The 22,631-nt window shown below is 36.3% G+C and overlaps 2 protein-coding genes across 5 annotated transcripts in view; both read right to left on the bottom strand.

Moving 5' to 3' along the window:
* Positions 1-5,642, bottom strand: part of tgfbr1a (transforming growth factor, beta receptor 1 a) — a 94,773-nt gene extending 89,131 nt beyond the window's left edge. For both annotated transcript variants that reach the window (XR_001609226.1, XM_016272203.1), the window contains exon 1: positions 5,390-5,642. Coding sequence is in view for 1 of the 2 variants with exons in the window: in XM_016272203.1 (XP_016127689.1) it covers positions 5,390-5,465 (76 nt within the window). In the remaining variant the exon portion in view is untranslated. The remainder of the gene's footprint in view (positions 1-5,389) is intronic.
* A 2,248-nt stretch (positions 5,643-7,890) lies between these two features.
* col15a1b (collagen, type XV, alpha 1b) overlaps positions 7,891-22,631 on the bottom strand; it is a 45,760-nt gene continuing 31,019 nt past the window's right edge. For 2 of the 3 annotated variants that reach the window (XM_016272192.1, XM_016272173.1), the window contains 25 exons: positions 22,238-22,279; positions 20,916-20,978; positions 20,658-20,693; positions 20,392-20,475; positions 20,246-20,311; positions 19,896-19,931; positions 17,770-17,832; positions 17,184-17,273; positions 17,071-17,106; positions 16,930-16,983; positions 16,781-16,837; positions 13,781-13,840; positions 13,624-13,665; positions 13,033-13,057; positions 12,870-12,944; positions 12,218-12,243; positions 11,431-11,529; positions 11,169-11,313; positions 10,916-10,980; positions 10,694-10,822; positions 10,487-10,588; positions 9,579-9,638; positions 9,292-9,489; positions 9,051-9,166; positions 7,891-8,122 (listed from right to left, as the gene is read on the bottom strand). In XM_016272192.1, the coding sequence (XP_016127678.1) occupies positions 7,906-8,122; positions 9,051-9,166; positions 9,292-9,489; positions 9,579-9,638; positions 10,487-10,588; positions 10,694-10,822; positions 10,916-10,980; positions 11,169-11,313; positions 11,431-11,529; positions 12,218-12,243; positions 12,870-12,944; positions 13,033-13,057; positions 13,624-13,665; positions 13,781-13,840; positions 16,781-16,837; positions 16,930-16,983; positions 17,071-17,106; positions 17,184-17,273; positions 17,770-17,832; positions 19,896-19,931; positions 20,246-20,311; positions 20,392-20,475; positions 20,658-20,693; positions 20,916-20,978; positions 22,238-22,279 (1,986 nt within the window). In that variant the 3' untranslated portion in view covers positions 7,891-7,905. The remainder of the gene's footprint in view (positions 8,123-9,050; positions 9,167-9,291; positions 9,490-9,578; positions 9,639-10,486; positions 10,589-10,693; positions 10,823-10,915; positions 10,981-11,168; positions 11,314-11,430; positions 11,530-12,217; positions 12,244-12,869; positions 12,945-13,032; positions 13,058-13,623; positions 13,666-13,780; positions 13,841-16,780; positions 16,838-16,929; positions 16,984-17,070; positions 17,107-17,183; positions 17,274-17,769; positions 17,833-19,895; positions 19,932-20,245; positions 20,312-20,391; positions 20,476-20,657; positions 20,694-20,915; positions 20,979-22,237; positions 22,280-22,631) is intronic. The other variant, XM_016272183.1, reaches the window with a different exon arrangement.

Genomic DNA, 22,631 nt, shown 5'->3' with positions numbered 1-22,631 from the left:
TGTATGTATGAATTACCACCGTTTTGCCGCGTTTCTCTATTAACAGTAAAGCTGTGGCTTTAATTCCTTTAGAAACAATGATGCTACCAGCTCATTGTTGAGAAAGATAATGTAGCTCTTGAGCGATTAAGCTATTTAGTTGATAAAACTGCGGGGCAGAGCTAAAAAGTTTGTTCCTGAATGTCTGAGTTCGGCCGCAACGTGATCTGTGTGTGTGACTGTACTTAACACCAAACTGCTTGTTTCATACAAATGCTGGCACAGACGTGCATGTTCGGCTAGAGTCGCTTTGAACTCGTGCATCTTCGGAAGCGGAGCTGCACACCGCCACGCGAAACGACGTCGCGCGCACTCAAAGCGAACTTCCGCCAACACCGCGATGACATCATATTTGCCGCACGCACCTAAGCGAACTTGCGGATGTGTAAAAAAAAAAGTAAATAAATTTAAAAAAAACTTGCAGACGCATTGAGTATAATCAGCCTTAATCAGCCTTGAGCGTGTGTGCATTAGATACAGTGAAGACAGCGCGTTAGTTTAGAACTCTTCTAATTTTTTTTATTTTATTGTAGAGAGTGTGTTAATTTGTGCAATGATAACCTACCAGCAATGTAAATGATTTTTTAAATATATTAGAATGAGTACATTACAATATAAATTTATTAGAACAAGTACATTATTATTTATGGGCTTAAAAACAAGATGCAAACAATCAGAATATTGTACCTGGTGGGGAGTGCACAATGTAAACATGAAGCATATGCCATTACCTATATTGTACTGTGGTACAGTTATGGAGGTCAACTGCCTGCTCTGCCAATAGTTAGAAATGGCACTATAATAAGCAGTGTTTAATAAACAGCTGTTTTTCTAAATTCTGCTGAGGTGAAATTCAGTGCAGTCCTGTATCATGATACGTATCGTATCCTCTGTATCGTGATACGTATCGTATCGTGACTTTGCTGGTGATACACAGCCCTAGAAAAAATGGTTGCAAAATGCGACCATTTGGTCGCAGTCTGGAGTCCTGAACTCCTAAATTTCTGCTTATTAATAGTTAGTATGGTAGTTGTTAAGTTTAGGTATGGGGTAGGATTAAGGGATCTAAAATATGGTCATACAGAATAAGGCATTAATATGTGCTTTGTAAGTACTAATAAACAGCTAATATGCTAGTAATATGCATGCTAATAAGCGATTAGTTAATAGCGAGAATTGGTCCCTAAACTAAAGTGTCACCAAATTCTATACTACTTTATCTAAATAAAATTTAAATAAGACACTAAATACTAAAATCAACCATTTTAAATACAACAAGTGAATTTAGGCAACACAGTATGATGTATAATATGAAAAACGTACTTGGTTACTAACGTAACCTCGGTTCCCTGAGTAAGCAAGACGCAGTATGAGTGAAGTATCGAAAGGGAACAGATATTAATTTCAGTATTTGCTAAAGATTGCATTGAACACTGTGATTAAATTTGTGTCTTACTAAATATTAATTAAATGTTAGATGATGTGACAATCTAAACATAAAAAAGAATATTAGCACGACATTAGGACAAACACTACCTGTAAATCAAAGCCACAGTTCACACAACTCAGCGAACACAAAATAAAACTATTTTCTTTCTGATCTTTCAGGGTCAGACTGTATAATCACAGAAGAAGCTCAGTGATTGGGAAAGGAGATAATTGCTGGAGTAAATATAGAATGTTTCCTCTCAGCCTATCACAGTATATTAATCAAGGACATATGCACAAGTAACACAACATCACACAGGTAACACAAGAATATTTGAACCTTTAAAGGGCTAGTTCACCAAAAAAATGAGAATCAGCACGTTTTACTCACCCTCAAAGCATCCTAAATGGATAAGACTTTCTTCTTTCAGACAAATCCAATCGGAGTTATATTAAAAATTATCCTTGCTCTTTCAAGCTTTATAATGGCAGTAGGTGGGTGTTTTTTTCAACAGTCCAAAAGTAGTCAAATAAAGCGCATCCTTCCATAATAGACAGTGCCTCACACGGCTCCGGGAGGTGAATAAAGGCCTCCAGTAGCGAATTGATGTTTTTGTAAGAAAAATATCTCTGTTTAAAATGTTATAAAAACTTATGCAGGGCTCCAGACTGTGACCAAATGGTCGCATTTTGCGAAGGTTGCTGTGAGATCTAGTGAGATTCATTCAAATTCTGAATAGAAATCTCTGTTATAAACAGAGCTGACGTAGAAAACCAGAAGCAGCAACGCTAACTGTAACCATGGTGTTGTGGCAGAAATAGTCGAAAGTTATTACATTATTCATTTCAGGGTTTGTACAGCCTTTTGAGAGAGAAATTCAAGCAATTTTCAATGACTTACAAGCATTACAAGCATTACCAGCACTTTAAAGCTCCTAAATGATCCAATTTGAATGTTATTTTCAATGGGATGACCAAAATATACTGTGGTGAACAAACGCTTATGTAAAATTGTAAAATACATCAAATCACCATTATAACCTGTAGATGGCACCAGAGGAGCACTTATTGGCTTATTAGTCATTCATTTATACTTTTCCCTTTATATTTTGAAATGATAAAATAACAACTATAAAATCACTATTATAATATATAAAATCATCAAGAAATCAGATTTTGTCAGAGTTTCGCTCTTTTTTGTGTATGAAGTAAAAAACATCACAGAGTGCTTTGAAAAACAAACTTTTCTTCAATTTGCGACTAAATCACATAATCACTGAAGTTAGAAGAATAATGGTACATTTAATAAGAGTACAAGATATATCTTTTCTACATAAAAATTTGATTTTGCACATGTTACTGTTGTTAATAAAATACATTTTGTAAGCTTCTCAACTCAAGCTTAGTGCTTTACTGTCAAATGTGTATAAACATGAAATAAACAAGGAATGAACATGTAATATTATTAGTAACTGCACTTATTAATGCAAAAAAATTGTAATTTTATCATATAAATATATATTTGTCATATCTCTCTGAAATTAAAAGAATACTGCACATTGTAATCTCTATGAGTTAAGTCTATTTATTATCAAAGCACTTGTCAGTAATACAAATGTAATTGCATCAGTAATAAATTATTGCATCGAAGGCTGATTTAAGGTGTGCCCCTACATTTTCAGCTTGTGCTCCTAAAAATTTTCAGTCAGGGGCTACAGCGCTCCTAGTAAAAACAGTTAGTCTGGAGCCCTGTTATGTAGGATGTATGCGCAGCACACGAGCCTGTGAGAATATGCTAGTCTTGCAAGTTTGTTTACAGGAGCAAAGGAAGCAAAATTTCTTTACTTTAGCAAAATAAAACCAGTCTTGGCTTATATCGAAATCCTCCGACATTTTTCTTTACAAATCCTCGTTTTGTACTTCTAATTCGTGACCGGCGTTTTGCTTTGTTCTCTCTTCTGCGCTTCTACAATCGTAACTAATCACCGGCGCTTACGCTGCACATACATCCTACGTCATCCACCCGGAATGGCTTCTGCATACAACAGTTTGCGGAAGTGAGAGAACAGTGTTTATAACGTTTTGAATATGGATATTTTTCTTACAAAAACGCATCCATTTGATACAAAAGGCCTTTATCCACCCCCCCCGGAGCCGTCTGAGGCACATTTTATTATGAATGGATGCACTTTATTTGACGTCTTTTGGACTGTTGGGAAAAAAACACCCACCTACTCCCATTCTAAAGCTTAGAAGAGCAAGGATAATTTTTTATATAATTCTGATTGGATTCGTCTGAAAGAAGAAAGTCATATACACCTAGGATGCCTTGAGGGTGAGTAAAACATGGGCTAATTTTCATTTTTGGGTGAACTAACCCTTTAAGCTTTTTGGCACATTTTACATTCAAAAATGTAAATACACCATGTAAAATGTCATTAAGCAAGAATTTAATTTGTATTTAGGTACAATCTGAATGCCTTTTAATAAGAAAGCTGTGCTTTGGCTTGATAGTGTCACACCCCTGTGGACTGTCAATTATGGTTTCTCCCTCTGTGTCCTTATTTGGTTGTTCCTGTTCCAATTATTAGTTAATCACCGCATTGTGTTCACCTGTCTGCCCCTCATTATCTGCCCTATAAGTTCCTGTCTCTTGTATCCTAGTGTTGTCAGTTATTGTTAATGTTACCCTGTGCGTGTGCGCCTACCCTCTCGTCTAATCATTAAAGTGTTCTGATATCCTTCATCCTCGTCTTCCTGCCTGTTCCCTGGCACACCTCAACGTGACAGATAGTTGAATGTAGGAATAATTGTTGTTTTTTTATTGTGTTGAAATGCCTTTAAACAACGAAAAAACCTATGCTCTGAATGAGTGAAAACATAAAAGGCATTTGTTTGTGTAAAGGAATGTCGCTGCTTTTCTAGTCAAAATACAAACTACAAGCCTCATCATGTTAACTCGTGATACAAAAGCATTTGAATGGGACGTGTTGTTGTGGTCGAAATCATTGCTGTAAAGCTTTAAACATAATGCATGAAGTGTTATTTGTATCCACGACAGATGTAACAAATTAGTGCGTGTACAGTTGTGAAACAGGAGAAAACGCCTGATCAAACAAACTGTTGCATCCATAGACGTTCAATCATATTACATTTACTTTACAAAAATAATGGATGGAAGATATCAGCTATCCCAGAGCTGGTGTTCTGTATCGTCTGTTAAGAATAGCCTGTGATATTTGTAACGTACAGAAATAGTCCGATCTGTTATTACAACTCAAGTAAACATGTAAAACAGGTTTCCTATCAGTCCACATAACTTGATGGCAGATGCATTGAAATGCAGACTTTGATGTCACTCGTGCGTATCGGAAATGAATAAGAACCTGTCTGGGCTGTGCCCTAAAACTATTAGAATTGATAAATGAGTCGACAGGGAGTTTTTAAATGTCATATTATGAAAAACGTCTATCGCCACAAAACACGTCCGAAACAGACGTGAAATGGAAACTGACTGAAGGTAACGTTAAACTGCTATTCGCTAATGAAAGCAAATCTCATCAACAGTTTCAGATGACTGAACATTTGATCTTGAGGTTGTTATAAATTAACAGGAGCTCTGAAGTATGGTAAATAAATACTGTGTCGCGATATCCAAACCTCGCGCGGTGCTCCGATTGCATGCGCGAGCCACTCCATCTCATCTCCTAGTCAGAAAAACGCTCGCTAACTGATGTGAATGTGACCGATGTCACGGCACGAAAATCACTAAACACTCATGTCAGCGCACCTTCCTATGTCCTGCGCCATATTAGAACACTCCTAGGTAACTAACGTTAGTATTCTGAAAAAAAGGAAACGGATAAAACTTGAGAAATGTAGGCGAGGGGAAACTACGAAGTGTTACAGTCCCGCGACTTACCTCGCGCCTCCTGGGTCACCGTGAATACGAGTAAAGCCAGCAGTATCGAGCGGCTAAGTAACGCTCCCACGTCCATCGTGGTAGAGATTATTCTTTAGGACTGGTCAGTTTTTTTCTCACACATTCAAGTAGTCAGGTCTTTGCTTCGAGAAAGAGAGCGTTCTGATTGGTCAGCGCGGAGAAATATGCCCCGCCCACATGTTCACCCCTGCCTCAGTTCAGCAGGGGAGTTCAGCTGTGCCTCAAAACTACTGCGAATCTGTCCTGTGAATGTTGTTTGGAAATTGATCTGATCATCCCAAATGCAGTTCTTATGATCAGCGAGATCATGAGATACTCATGGCAGTAATTTTACATACGCAGCTGAAAAAAAACCCAGCCCTTAGATGGTTTTGGTTTCCACATTTACATCATATCACATAACATGCAATTATATTTTCTGTATGAATGCATTTAGGGTGTCTCTGTGCAGCATTAAACAGTCTAAATGCATCTTTTTGTGATGCATGTGCTGCTTTAGATTCAACTTTTGTGTTTCCATGGCACGCACATAATAGGAAATAAAAAGGGTTTGAATCATCATTGCAAACATAATGAGTCTTTATATGGCCAGAAATGAAAGAACTATATGTCGTCTGAATGAAAAGAGCCAGGCAAGACACACAGCCTGAAGGAAGAGATTGATGAGAAGCTATTATCTGTAGTTAGTGCACTGCAGCAAACTTCTCTTTCCTGTTGGTCAGAGTGGAATTGAACTATTTGAATTAGGCTGACGGGGCATTTCTATTAGTTCAGAACTGCTCAGAATAGAACTAGACTGTGCTGCTGATGTACAAAACAGAGGTAATGACATGATGTGATGCAAAAGAATGAGGCCAATGATGATTGATTATTAAGACTAAGTTAAAACTTTTTAGATACATTTTAGATAAACTTGGCAGTGAGGTTCAGCTTTGCAAAAGGTAACACTAAAATATTATATGTGCCAAGCGTTGCTCTTTTGCTCTATATTCTGCTTAATGCATCTCCACTCTGCCCCACTGTGATCTAATATTTACCAAAAGTGTGGGGTCAGTAAGATTTTGTTTTTGAAAGAAATCAATACATTTATTAAGCTTTAAATTGATCAAAGTGTCAGCAGAGACATGTAATGTTACAAAAATTTCTAATAAAAATGCTGTTCTTTTGAACTTTCTGTTCATCAAAGAATCCACAAAAATTCAACATTAGAATGATTCGTGCCAGGTTATGTGACCCTGAAGATTGGAGTAATGGCTGCTGAAAATACAGCTTTGCCAACACAGGAATAAATTACATTTTAAAATATATTCATATAGAAAACTGTTATTTTAAATTGTAACAACATTTCACATTCTTACTGTATTTCTGTATTTCACATTCAGCCTTGTGAACATGAGAGATTTCTTTCAAAAACATTGAAAAAATCGTACAGACCCAAAACGTTTGAATGTTGTACATAGTCCCATTTACTTTGAGAAGAGACAGGTACATTGAATCTTTAAAAAATCTCCACAATGTATATATATATATATATATATATTGTTTCTAAATACGAGTGTGTGTGTGTGTGTGTGTGTGTATTGTTCTAAACCACAATAACAAAAGACAAGCACACTTATAAAACAAAACATTTATTCACTGAGAACCATTCAGATATGAAAAAGAAAAGGGGAATTCTCTATTATTGTTTTATACTAAAAGATAAACAACGCTGTTACTTACTTTCTAGTATGTCTTTCTAAATGTCATAGAAAGATTAAACAGTGAAGAGTTATAATGTGGTTGTGGCCTCTGTCAACTTTTGAAATTAATGCCATTTAAAGTATGTACTTTTTTAGTTGTATGTGCTGATTTTACATTATAAATTAGACTTGTTGCCTCTCTTAAATACAAGTTTAAATGCAAGTTCACAAAAAGGAGCTTCGTGGGTGTGAAAAAGAAAACAAAACAAGAAATTATTAATACAGTGCATTTAAACAACTTCCAAAACTCCCTCATATGAATATAGAATATCCAACTACTGATGTCTAAATATTGGCATTTAATCGGATTAAAAATAAGCATCTTTTATCTATCAACTTTTGTGGTTTCAAATTTGTAGTTAATACATTAAACACACACACACACACACACAAACTCTGTATTAGTCATTGTGAGGAGGGGCTAATGTCATCTGAGAAGGCACAGAGTAATGCGGTGAATTCATACAATAGATCTACTCTTGCTTGTTGATATCTGGCTGAGGTATTCTTTGGTATTCTAATAGAAGTAGGTGGGTCATTGATTGAACAGTATCAGTGGGTGATTTATACATGCATTATTTACATCATGCTCAGAGAAGAAGTGAAACATGATTGCAGTGCCATTTCCCCTGGCTTGTAACTTCTCACAGGAGCTCTCTCCCTAATAAAAGAGTAGATTGGATATTTCCCCCAGCAGTCCAGCTACTGCTGCTCCCTACATCTGCATTACTTTACTTTAAAATTTTCAGCTTTCTAGTTCCTTCCAGGGTTCTGGATGTAGCTGTTCTCAATGCAAAGCACAATGAAGTGGTTTGAGCAGCTACGCGTGTGCTGCCCCAGCAGTCTGCCAGTCTGCAGAAGAGACGCCTGTCCCGTCACCGCCATGTCACCCGTCCGCCAGGCCTCACAGTAGCTAGTTGTCATTCGGATGCCCGCGGTATTCGAGCCATGCCACACCAGTTTCTGAGGCCTTGAGTCATAATAACATACCATTTATTAATTCAAGTTTGTTCATAATATAAGAAATAATATTAATTTAGATAACTTGAAGGTTAAAATATATGCAGAAATGTAGAAATTTATATTTTTCAGAATATAAGTCAAATTTTTTCCGTTTCTGAAGCCTTGAGCCATAGTAACATACAATTTATTAATTCATGTTTGTTCATAATATAAGAAATAATATTAATTTAGATAACTTGAAAGGTTAAAATATATGTAGAAATGTAGATATTTATATTTTTCAGAATATACGTTACATTTTTTAATTTGTGTCTAAAAAAACAGCCCGCAGCAGTAAATAAAACACTGATTGGCCGATTTTAATGTTCATATACTGTACGTTTTTGTTGTACTTAGTAGTATTTTACATTATTTCTGAATGTAATAATAAAATGTGACTTAAATAAATGTTTATAGTGTTTATAATGTTTGTATACATTTTGTTTTATTTACTGATATTTTGCATTGTTTCTGAGTGTAATTATAAAATGTGACAAATATATGTTTATAATAGTTGGGTACATTTTGTTTAATTTCCAAGTATTTTACATTATTTCTGAATGTAAGCATAAGATGTGACTTAAATACATGTTTAGTGTTTGTAATATTTGTATATCTTTTGTTTTATTTACTGCTATTTTACATTATTTCTGAATGTGACAATAAAATGTGACTTAAACACCAATGTGACTTTGTTTTAGTTTTTTACCTAGTGCTTAATTTTCTGAATATTGAGTGACTAAGATTAATATATGCTGTAACATATTCTTTGATTGTTCATTGATATATACCTAATTTATTAAATACTGTAGCATATAGAACCTTACTCAAAGTGTTAGCAGACAAATTAATTTAATACACACGTCTGAGAAAAGCAAAAGGAAAAAGCTGTTTACCAAGCTTGATCTGTCATGACATTTCGTCCATCAAAGGAATAAATCGGTGTAAGTGGATCAAAAACAGCCCCGTCGCCAGAGAACATAGCCATCCAGCTGCCGAAAAGCGCATCTCCCTAGAGAGGAAACACAAGAAACTAAATTTAGACAGCTAAACTTAGGCAAGCTACATGTAATGAGAGCACACTGATCAAAAACACTTGATTCAAATCTACTGTTGCAAGCATGCTCCTTTGCATACTTTGAGGTTCACCACTGGCAGGCCGAAGCGGTCCCCTTTCTTGACGATGCTGGAAAGGTCTTGTAGGTGAGAGGAGAGGAAAGCTCTGTAAGTGGATGTCAGGCCCCTGGCACGGGCTTGCTGGTAACACTGATAATCTGCCCCTCGGATTCCATGCATGTCCCCTGTGAACGGAGCATTGAGTGCCACCAGGTGCAACTGAGAAGATCAAAGGTCAAAGATCACATCAAAGTGCTCACCTTTTCATATCAATTATTTAGGAAGCAACAAGGTTAAGCAACCCTTACCGCTGGCATTGAGTGCGCATTCTGAAGAAAAACATGGTCTGGCAGGAAGCTCTTCAACTCCTGACATAAACATTAGATATTCACATCAGACATTAAGATACAGTATACAACATTATAAATGAAATTACAATTTGATTCTAGAATACTGTAACAGTTCTCTTGGTTTGATAAATGGTAGTAGACGAGCAAAGATTCTAAGACCATACTGGGGATATCGGTACCATATCAGTTATCGGCCCATATAGGATTAGGAAAGGTCTGCGAGTCGCGATTCTAACAGGGGAAGCCCAAAGTACAACGACACTACATGCCGGCGCACTGCCACGAGGCTATTGTTAGATATAGATGAGATATTTTGTAATTTATCAGTACGATATCCGATATTTAATTGTTCATGCTCATTTTGATTAACCTTACTATACGAATTTCCTTAAAGTTAACTTAAAAAAGCTCATTTAAAAACAATACATTTAATCTTTAGCAAATCTCAAACAGAATGTTTATTATGAACTAAACTTAAACTATTAAAAACAAGTTGAAATATAAATATTAGATGAAAAAAAACTGAAATGATTTAAAGCTAAATAGAATAAAAACCTAATAAAAATGACAAAATAGCAAAACAAAATGACCAAGAAACCAAAATTAGAATAAAACTCAAAATATAAAAATAAGAGCTAATTCAAAACATTTATTAATGCTATAATAATATATAAATTATACTAAAATAATACTGATCTTAAAATGACTATTTTTCTTTATACTGTATATTAAACTGTTGTGATGCCTAAACTCACTTGTAACATTTAAAATGACTGATTTTAAAATCGGTATAAGTATCGGTATCTCCCAAAATTTGAATATCGGTACATCCCCAGATTACTGTATATGTATGACGCATAACGCACCTGACTATGAACTCTAGGTACACTGCGGTCGCTGGGTCTGCTCAGGCCTTGTGACAAAGCAGATGAGGAACTGTCTTGAGGAACTGGGATTAGCTCTCCTAGCTAACAACACAGTTACACATCAGAAAACATTTGAATAAGCAGACAACAAAGAGCAAAGCTGCTCTATTTACTTTTGTTTTTAAGGGAAATGTAAAGAGTAGATACCTCAACTTTCTTCCAGCCCCCTCGTACCCTGATATACAGTTCACTCTTGTCTAGAACATATGCCAGAGTCCCTTCTGCAGCCTGACTGGTCTCTCTTATCAAGGTCTGACTGTTTTTATATGTTCTCACCTGGGAAGGCAAAGTAAGCAGTCATAATCTAGACAAATAAAAAAATCTTTTAATCTTTTATGAACTCGCTGAATTTCGTGCCATTTGACTTACAGGGTTTCCATGGCCAGGTGCACCAGGCGGCCCTGGAGGACCTTGAGGTCCAGGGAGACTCACAGCTGAGACAGAAACAAGTAAAACAGAATTTTGGTGCATTATTAAGTTGTTGACAAGAAGTTTTAGCCCTGATAAAGTCACTCAAAATGACTCTGGAAAAAATCTGTTTAAGAATGAGCTCGGGCTAGTCATTTAAAGCTTGGAAAAGTTCTCTTTTTGCAGTCATGATAAAGAAGGTATTTGTTGTTACCAGAGCCATATGCGGATGGAGTGCCTGCTGGTCCAGGAGGTCCTGGTGGCCCCTGTGGTCCTGGAATTCCATAGCCAGGCAGTCCTGGATGGCCCGGGGGACCAGTGTCCCCAGGAGGACCAACAATAGAGTCACCTTTCGGTCCCTAAAACACAAAGCATCACATTGGGGCTGGAATGTGAAAGGACTCACTTTCACTTAATAAAATGTATGTATAATAAGAAGGATAGTCTCAGTTTATGTATTTTTTCAGATGACTTACCACAAGGCCTGTCCTCCCAGGCAGCCCTGGTGGGCCAGGCAAACCTGGATCCCCTTTTTCTCCATTTTGCCCCTTGTGGCCATTATTACCTTTAGCACCCTTAGAGACAAACACTCAACATTGTCAACAACAGCAATGTCAACTATAACATGAACAAAAAGAAACTGTAGCTGTTTTGATCACTCAGTAATACTCAGTAATGTCAAATTTGATACATTTTAACTCATTTTGTTCTCATCATCATCATCATTATTTATTTAAACTTTTTTCGTGCTATTTTTCTCAGTGAAAGCCCTTGTAGTCCCCTGAGGGTCCCAAGACAACAGTTTGAAAACCCTGTCACATAAAATGCTTTCACGGCTTGTTGGAACATAAATATAAGATTCTGACTAGTAAAAAGCATTCACATCCTCATAATTACAACTTGTAAACTCTGAATTTAGTACCTCCTGACTGCTGCATTGTCATGCAAAACACTCAACCCAGAAGCGGCTGCAGCAATAAAAAGTAGTTAAGTAGCTATCTCATAATGTTTCTATTTAATATTTCCAATAAATTACACAGATTTATTTTGCCATTAATTTAGCATAAAAATGCATACATGTAAGTCAGAGGACTAAGTAAAATGTCACAGTTGTCATGTAGTAATTATGGTAATGAATGCACCATTACACACAAGAGTGTGTGCAAATATTTGCCCATTTTAAGTTGTAAGTGTGCTTATAGAATCTATACAAATGCTTAAGATATTTTTCAATGATATGTGAGATACTGAACAAGTGCTTACCACATAACCATGAGGAAACAAAGGCACTGTGAAGAAAGAAGAAAAAAATCATTGTTGAGGTCTAGTCATTGGACTGTCTGTCAGTGCCATATAGACACTTAATGCTAATTTTTTTATATGTTTATATATTCATTCATTCATTCATTCATTCAGGGACAAGTAAAATTAATAATACATAAAAATCAATGTGAAATGTGCCAGATGTAGCCAGAGTGATCAATTTTAATCTGTAGTCCCAGGGCAGGTTGATGAAAAAAAATCAATACATTAGTACATTTTATTACTAAAATCCCTATATATGTTCACAATTTTGATTTGACAACCCATTTTTATTAGATTTTAGTTTTTTAGATAAACCACAATGACTTTTTAAAATCTTTTAATTCTGACAGGAGTCTATTGCATTCATGGGTTCCTCTAAAGGCAAAAGAAAACTGACTAAAAGTACTTCTTATCAGTGGTATATAACAATCACTCTTTGTACCCGTGTTCCTTCCCGTTATTTGATTTATGTGCTCCTTAAATATGGGTGGAGCAAAACCATTAAGAACCTTAAAAACCAACATTAAATTAGGTAATTTAATCAGTTATATACAAATACAATGCACAGGATTATAGGTAATTTCCAAAAATAAGGCATTTTTTATCATACCTGCAGTTCCTGGCAACCCAGGACTTCCCACATCACCCTTGTCCCCTTTGACTCCTAATGATGCTCTTCCATTGCCTGTTTCAATGGGGAAAATATCATGAAATATAAAATATTATAAAACATAGTTGAAAAGAGTGCTATATTTTAGATTTGCTACATATACCTTGTTGTGAATTGTTGTTGTTGACCTGTAAGACAAACATTTTTTGTTTAAAATTAGACAACATTTTGGACAGAACAGAAGTGATGATGAAAATATTGTCTGATATGAAATATTAAAAATAATATGAATCCATGCCGGCTAATGTCAGCATATTCAAGAGTGAACGGTTTTGTTAGTGTGGCATTTTAAAATGTACACACCATGGAAAATCCCATAATACCATGAATTCACTGCTGAGCCCAACAAATGTTAGAGCTCATGCAACATGCTTTGGTGAACTTAGGAGAGCGCCTCAGATGAGATGAGATACTGGGTTAAAAACTATGGACAGACATTTGTAAATAACAGCAAAACGCAGGCATTATTCAGATATAAAAATAAATAAAATATTCCCTTTAGAAAAATGTAATTTAGATCTGTTTTCAAATTAAACCTGTTCTATGCTGTTTTTAAGACCATGAACCCAATCCAGAAGCACCTTAGAAAGCAAAGTAGGCGGGGCTAGTGTATTAGGGGGAGGAGCTGAGCCAGAAGGACATGCGCCACACCAAAGCCAAACCACCAATGAGAGAATTTCACACATTAACTTACTGGTATTTTGCAGTGTGGTCTAGGAGGAACTGGGAAAACTGTCTTTAGAGCAGAATTATTTCATGACTTTTGGGAAAATTGCATCTTAGGCTAAAGCACACTTTGATGCTCAATTTAATTTCCATATGCTGCAAATCTGATAAGAAGATAAACTTACTCCATTGAGACCAATTACTCGTCCTGATGGCCCTGGAGGTCCAGGTGGACCCGGTGGACCCTTGAATACAGGTAAGCCATTTTATTTAATTAGATTTAAAGATATGAAACAAAATGGAAGCATCATGTCACAAAGAAAAAAAAATGTCATATGATGCGATTTCAATTTTTCCTTTCTCTTTGGAGTGTTACAAGCTCTTGGTGCATAAAGAAGATCTGTAAAGTTGCAAAGGCTAAAGTCTCAAATCCAAAGAGATATTCTTTATAAAAGTTAAGAGTCAACCATGCCTACCTAAAACGGCTCGTTCTAACACACCCCCACATGTCTACATCACGATGTGGGAAGATTTGCATAATGTCGCCCAAATGTTCACGGAAAGAAAGAAGGTGTAACTTTTATTCTCGCTGTAGTATTGTTGCTGCCGCCATGTCGTGAAGACGCTGTTTCTCGTTGTGAAAGTGAAACTACTTTGTTTGGCCTTCCAAAAGAGGACAAGACTAGAAATCAGTGGTTAAGCTGTATTTACGACACTGTTCCAGAACAGTTCAACCCAAATATTCAGATGTGTCCAGCGCATTTTATGGAGGACTGTTTCCTGATCCTGGTAGAGTAGACTACAGTGCCGGCTATTCTGACTCACAGACTGCAAGTACATTTTTTATATTTAAAGAATTTGTCACTGACTATTCAAACGCGAGATTTGAGCAGTGTAGAATAGCGCTTGTTGTTTGTCATTTCTCCAATCATAAATGCAGACATGGTTTTATGTTTACGCGGCGCGATGCGATGCAATGCAACGCGTAAAAAGACAGAGGATGTCAACAGGAAATCAAATTCTTCATACTAATAGAATTAGGTAGTGACATCCTATCAGCTGTCACAGTGGCCAGTTGATATTGTGTTAGTCAAGGTTGTGACTTGTCAGGTTGTTTTGTAATGGAGAATGTATTAATCCAAATGTATATTTACACACATTTATAGAGGCCTATTCACACTGAGCTCAAATTTTCACCACAAGCATTCAAATGTAAATGTAGAAATGCATTTCTACTGACCCCATCATGCAATGTGAGAAAATTCACACTCTTTTCAGTTTTCTCTGTGGGGGAAAAAAAGGTGTTCACGTCATGTCAGAATTCCTATATTTATAAAAAGTTCTGAGTTGTAACCTCTGAATTTTAAACACTTAAACCTTTAGCACCTCACCGCTATAATGTCATGTAGAAACCGAAAAAAACGACAGCAGATTCAGCAGTAAAATATAGTCAAGTAGTTATTTCCTTAAAATTTTCAATAATTGCAGTCATTGACTAATGTCTTAATGCAAGATTAATAAATGAAAGGCATAGAATACAGTTTATTGTATTGTATTTATTGTAATAATGTCTGATCTCCTGCTAAATACATTTAAAGTGTATTAATAATGAATTTGCATAATGACTGTTGCTTGTTTTATTATATTTTTGTTTGATTACTCTAATTACACAAATTCCTCTTGGCATTCATAGTGTTGGCATAGAAATGCATAATAAACAGCTCAAGAGTTGAAAGTCCTGTTAGTCCTGTAATATAGTGATTGCAGTAAATACGGCATGGTGTGAATGCACCAAAACTCACCAACAAATAAGTTGTAAACTTTTGGGTCATGTGACCAGAACTTGCGTTCCAGATAAAAGTGAAGCTAGTTTCTGAGTATATTCAGCACATTTTTTTTATTCAGGCATGTGTTCTGTCTGACAAATTTGCATCATGAATTGTTTCTTCTTCTTTTTTTTGTCACTTTTCCTCTTGGTGTCAGTAGGCCTTAATATGACATTCTCACAGGTATCTGTTCTGTAAGCAGTGTGTGTTATGCTTATTAACTTTGCTTTTCTTTTTTTATCATTTAATTTCCTCTCCCTCTATCATCCCTCATCTTTCACACGTCCTGTTTGAGTAGCTCGTAAGCAGGAGATTATAAAAATCACGGAGCAGTTGATCGAGGCTGTCAACAATGGAGACTTTGAAGCATACACGTAAGTACAGCCCACACGCACATTAAAATTGTAGGTCATCTTGTGAATGCATGCAAGGCTTTGTGTGACTTTTTATATTAAAGGGGTCATATGATGCGATTTCAATTTTACTTTTTTTTTTGGAGTGTTACAAGCTCTTGGTGCATAAAGAAGATCTGTAAAGTTGCAAAGGCTAAAGTCTCAACTTTTCTAAAGAATGTCTCTTTGGATTTGAGAGTCAATCACACCTACCTAAAACGGCTCGTTCTAACACGCCCCCACATGTCTATGTCACGATGTGGGAAGATTTGCATAAGCCACCCAAATGTTCACGCAAAGAAAGAAGGCGTAACAGTTCAACCCAAATATTCAGATGTGTCCAGCGCATTTTATGGAGGACTGTTTCCTGATCCTGGTAGAGTAGACTACAGTGCCGGCTATTCTGACTCACAGACTGCAAGTACATTTTTTATATTTAAAGAATTTGTCACTGACTATTCAAACGCGAGATTTGAGCAGTGTAGAATAGCGCTTGTTGTTTGTCATTTCTCCAATCATAAATGCAGACATGGTTTTATGTTTACGCGGCGCGATGCGATGCAATGCAACGCGTAAAAAGACAGTATAATCAGTAATTATGTCCCTACTGGATGCAACAAATGCCTCGTTTATAATGGGTTTGAATGTTTTAGTCTCGTCGCTCCGGCCGGACAGGGCATCACAGTATGGTGAGGGGCGTAACATTTCCGTCACACGCTTGAGGTATTCGGTCAATCACAACGCACTGGATAGCTGGCCAATCCCAGCACACTTTGCTTTTTCAGACCGATGAGCTTCGTAAAAATCGACGTGTTTCAGAAAGGCGGGCATAGAAGAGAAACAATAATGTACAGTATGTGGAAAATAATGTGTTTTTTTAACCTTAAACCGCATAAACAGATTTCATTACACCAAATACGCAAAATAATGTTATTTTTAGCAACATCATGTGACCCCTTTAACTTACAGGGGGACCACTAGAATCTCCCTTGTCTCCTTTCCTTCCAGCTATTCCAGCCCTGCCCTGGAAGAAATTTGAGGGAGTTAATGGAAATAAGCATGTATGAGATAGTGAGACTGTAAATAAACAGACAAAAATTTTTTTTTTTTTTTTACTGGTCGACCAGGAAGTCCATATTCTCCTTTTTGCCCAGGTGGTCCAATCGGCCCCTAAAGATCAAAGAAAAACATACATATTCTTTGATAGTTGTATTTATGCATGCATGCTTCAGTTTTTGTTTGAGAGATGCATCTTACCACAATCCCAGGCTGTCCAGAGGGGCCAATATCTCCCTGCAGAGTACAACGATGTCAATGTCAGACCATTAAGGAACAACAAAAAGTTAAAACTCAAAAGTAGATAGTTCAACCTTCATTCCCTTTGGTCCTCTGGGTCCTCTCAGGCCTGGTATTACAGAGCCATCAGCAGCTATAGATACACCTGGCTCCCCCCTTTCTCCCTATCAGACAATACAACAAATAATATTCCATAAAACGTTACTTTATGGCAATCCTGACCAAGTAGTTCTAATGTAGTATGTCATATATGAGTAATGGGTGAAACATCTACTTGCATTAAAGGTGCTGTAAGCAATTTCAGCTATTTTACTAGGTTCTGCTAACCTGAACACATAAGAGAGAGCATGAGACTCTCTTTGGCAGTGTCTCTGGGCTGTCACAGAGTTAGTCCTCAGGAGACCTATTTCAGTGATCTCTGAGTTGGTAAGAACATTTTATGTGTGCTATTCAAAAATAGCTTAGAGCACCTTTACAGTAAGCAATCAGATGTGACAGCTAAATTACAGTGGTAAAGACAGCAGCTCAGATTTATGAATACTTGAAAATAAAATGAGCCCTCATTAGGAAATTTGTCATGTCAATCGTGAGGCAATGATGGGAGAGTTTGTGCCGCATTGTGTGCAACAGGTTATTTCTGATCGCGTTTTAAACCCATACCTTCAGTCCTGGAGGTCCTTGAATGCCAGGAAACCCAATTTCACCTTTTGGTCCTCTTGGGCCCTGAGCATTACAACATTCAAGCAAGTTATTTCCACCATTATAATGGTTTGTTTGCCAGTTTATACCCCCAAACACCAGAGTAAGCCCATTAAAAGCTCTACACAAAATCATATGAAATTTAAATGAATAAGTTCAGCTCAGCCAAAGGCTATTTTAATTACCAGAAAAATTTAATTCCATTTGTTACTGCTTTTCTTTAAAAAAGAAAAAATCAAGGTTAGAGTAAGGCACTTACAATGGATGTGAATGGGGCTAATTAGCAAAGTGGATTAGTTTATCCAATCGGTTCATTTCCACTTTTCATCGCCACATCAACGCAACACTGAACACTTTACAGCTCATTGCAGATGCAATGCAGAAGAATCGATAAGTGCTTCTATAAGTTTAGTAGCTTCATATTTCTGCTTTTTAATACTCCAAAAAAACGTCATTCACTTCCATTGTGAGTGCATCAATGTAACTTTTGTTTTTTGTTTTTTTAAGACAAAGGAAGTGATTGAACTTGCATTGAGCATGGAATCTTCCTTTAATAGTAGTTTCTACCATAGAATTTTGAGGAGAGAAAAATGTACCAACCACCAAATTATGGATTATTATTTTATGACACTGTAAGGTAAACTGGCAAATTCATACACAGATAGATCATATGATAAGACTGAACCCAGTAAAAGCACTATGAAGCTATGTCTGTCCATCTCAAGTGGTCCAAAAATTGCAAACTTGGTTGCCTGACCATTTCTTGATTGATTACATACCTATGCATATTGGAACTGCAAAATTTATTGCATGGTGGTATTGCAAAACCACAATTTTTAATTTTTATTTTACTTGGTTATTCAGAGTGTCCATCTTTAAAATAAAAAATGGTCAAGCAAACTCCGTAGGACCACTCAGCAACTTAGCTGCATGAGCTTAACAACTTTAAAGGGGTCATATGATGCGATTTCAAGTTTTCCTTTCTCTTTGGAGTGTTACAAGCTGTTCGTGAATAGATAAGATCCCTAAAGTTGCAAAGACTAAAGTCTCAAACCCAAAGAGATATTCTTTATAAAAGTTAAGACTGGTCCAAGCCTTCCTAAAATGCCTCGTTCAAACACGCCCCCACATGTCTATGACACGATATGGGAAGATTTGCATAATGCAGGCCAAATGTTCACGCAAAGAAAGAAGGCAATATATGAGATATGATAACAATAAAAACTTTTTGTTGCTGCCACCGGTGCTGCCATGTTGTGAAGACGCTGTGTGTTTCGTTTGCGAAAGTGAAAATACTTTGTTTGGCCTTACAAAAGAGGACACGACTAGATATCAGTGGTTAAGTTGTATTTACAACACTGTTCCAGAACAATTCAACCCAAATATTCAAATGTGTCCAGTGCATTTTATGGAGGACTGTTTCCTGATCCTGGTAGAGTAGACTACAATGCCGGCTGTTCTGACTCACAGTCTGTAAGTATGTTTTCATATTAAAAGAATTTGCCACTGATGATTCAAACACGAGTTTTGAGCAGTGTAGAGTAGCGCTTGTTTGTCATTTCTCCGATCACAAATGCATACATGGTTTTATGTTTACGCGGCGCGGTGTAACGCAACGCGTAAAAAGACAGTATAAATCATTATAATCAGTAATTACAGTATGTCCCCACTGGATGCAACAAATGCCTCGTTTATAATGGGTTTTAATGTTTTTGTCTCGTCGTGCCGGGACACGGCATCACAGTATGGTAAGGGGCGTAACATTTCCGTCACACGCTTGAGGAATTCGGCCAATCACAACGCACTGGATAGCTGGCCAATCACAGCACACCTCGCTTTTCAGACCGATGAGCTTTGTAAAAATCGACGCGTTTCAGAAAGGCGGGGCATAGAGGAGAAACAATAATGTACAGTATGTGGAAAATAATGTGTTTTTTTAACCTTAAACTGCATAAACACATTACATTACACCAAATACACAAAATAATGTTCTTTTTAGCAACATCATATGACCCCTTTAACGTCAGTATATCATCTTGAAATAGTTTTAATGTATAAAGCAGACAGAAAATGAATGGCATTCTTACAGGGAATCCTGCTCTGCCAGGCAAGCCTTCAGGGCCCTGCAACATGCACAACAAACACACACACACACACATACAGAAGCAAGCAAAAAATCATCAGCAGTGACATGGATGCGATGCATGATCAAAGAACAAACCCATTCCAGATCATGTGGAAATGCCAGGCATTTAGCAGCATTGTGCTGTGAGGGGTGGAAAAGATCTTGTAGATTTCTGTATCCTTAGAGCTGCGATTGCTCCTGGACACATTTCTTGCACAATCTAGATTAAAAGCTGACGTTTGTACTATCCATGTTAAACATGCTGCATCTTAAAAAACTTTTGAGGGGAAAACAGTGAGCTGCTTTACGTACCATAGGGCCTGGAGGTCCTCTGATCTTAGTGAGGTTCAATTTGGCTGCAGTATCATTAAGAAGGAGCTGGAGAAAAAAAAACATTATCTTTTTTGTCTCTCAAGCTAAATATAGGAGCAAAGCAGGTTACCAGACTTTATACTTACATCCTGGAAGTTAATGCTCGGTCCAGGCGGGCCAGGGGGACCGGGAGGCCCTGTGATGCTCAGTCCATCACGACCTCGCTCACCCTAAGTCACAATTAATACATCAATTTACAGCATGTTCTACACACAAAGTGAAATTTGTTTCATACATTGTGCTTTCGGCTTGAGATGAATACCATCATGCATTATTCATCACTTGGTGTGAATAATGTGGGTCATAACTACACATAACTGCTCAAAATATTCTTAGATAAACAATATAATACCTTCTCTCCTGGACTGCCCTTGTCCCCCTTTGGCCCCTGTTTACAGTAAGGTAACAACAGCAAAAACATTAAACATTTATTGTGCCACAGCTACTAGTCGTTTTTTATAATTTGCTCGCTACATAAAAATTGACCCATCACTTGCTAGAATACTTATTTAGTATTCAGTATTTCAGTAATTTTATCATTTGAAACATACAGTATACAGTATAATCTCTTTTCAGAGTGCTCCAAGAATGCAAGAAACCGAAGACTGACCCTGGCACCTGGTAAACCAGCTAATCCTTGTATTCCATCCTGTCCTGGCGATCCTGCTTCACCCTGGATAGAGAAGAGACATGGATCAAGAAACATATTAATCCCTATCCGGATGGTAACTGTTTCTCATTGGAATCCAGAAGTCATTTGTAAATCCTTTTTGACCACTGCCAAGCACCATATGGTTAAACGTGAGAATTTGCATGTGTTTTAAAAATGGACACCTTCATTACTGAAATTAAAATACTGTAAACCACATTTGAAATAGCCATTTATTATGGCAGCAACAGATATGCAGGGGAGTTTATTTTGAAATTGAAATAATGAAATTCCATTATTAGACACTTCCATGTCTTTTTTTCCAATAAAAATATGTGACCCTGGACCACAAAACCAGTCATAAGGGTAATTTTTTGAAATGTAGATTTATACACCTGAATAAATAAGCTTTCCATTAATGTATGGTTTGTTAGGATAGGACAAGATTTGGCCGAGATACAACTATTTGAATACCTGGAATCTGAGGGTGCAAAAAAATCTAAATACTGAGAAAATCGCCTTTAAAGTTGTCCAAATGAAGTTCTTAGCAATGCATATTACTAATCAAAAAATTACGTTTTGATATATTTATGGTAGGAAATTTACAAAATATCTTCATGGAACATGATCTTTACTTAATATCCTAATGATTTTTGGCATAAATAAAAAATTTATAATTTTGACCCATACAATGTTTTTTTTGGCTATTGCTAAAAATATACCCAAGCGACTTAAGACTGGTTTTGTGGTCTAGGGTCACATATGTTTTTTAAAATTCTATACATAAAAAATATAAACAGAGTAGCCAGGTCTTATATAAATAATAGGATGCATTAACTTATTTCTGCTAATTTCTACATTTTAAAAAAGACAGCTATCATTTTGAGATTGAAATGCATCACAGAAAACAATTTAAACCAATAGTGTATCCATGCACCTTCCTATATTAAAATAGGATATTTAAATAAGTGATACTTGAATTTGATGTTATTTTCCTATTATTCAATTAAATATTATTGTATTAATTGTCCAAGCAACACGTGACTGATTATTTGAGAAGAGCATTTCTGGGTTCGTGGAATCACAAACGTACTCCTAGAACATGAATTATCTTCATCCAAATGCATACATTTTATCACTGAGGAGCCAGTCAGATTTATTTTACAGACATCAACATGAGAAACAATTACCATCTGAATAGGGCTATTGTGAAATAAAACTAATTTGAGTTTAGAAGGTATATATGTAGCTATTTAGTGTGACTATAGTGTAATTTGACAAACCTTTACAGACAAACCGGGGGCTCCATCAGCACCAGGAAGTCCCTACAAAAAGGAAACAGAACAGCCATATTACTAAAATATAATATATTGTTAATTTACCCACACACAAACACACCAAATCATTACATTGGAATGAATGAATGAATCAATTAATCAATAGAAATATAAGTAGTTTAGTCATAAATAAATGTTATTTTAATACTACTTTTTTTCATAATCAAAATACAATAAAATTCATCAGGGGCATAGCCATCATTTCAGAAGTGAGGGGGACAGAAATGTTATATATATATATATATATATATATATATATATATATATATAAAACATTACAATATAACATTTCTGTAATCTATATAACCTACCAGTCAACAGTTTTTGAACAGTAAGATTT

The sequence above is a fragment of the Sinocyclocheilus grahami genome, unplaced genomic scaffold (genome assembly GCF_001515645.1).
Source record: "Sinocyclocheilus grahami isolate Dianchi unplaced genomic scaffold, SAMN03320097.WGS_v1.1 scaffold5.1, whole genome shotgun sequence".
In the NCBI taxonomy this organism is placed as follows: Eukaryota; Metazoa; Chordata; class Actinopteri; order Cypriniformes; family Cyprinidae; genus Sinocyclocheilus; species Sinocyclocheilus grahami.
This window is presented reverse-complemented; position numbering and strand designations above follow the sequence as displayed.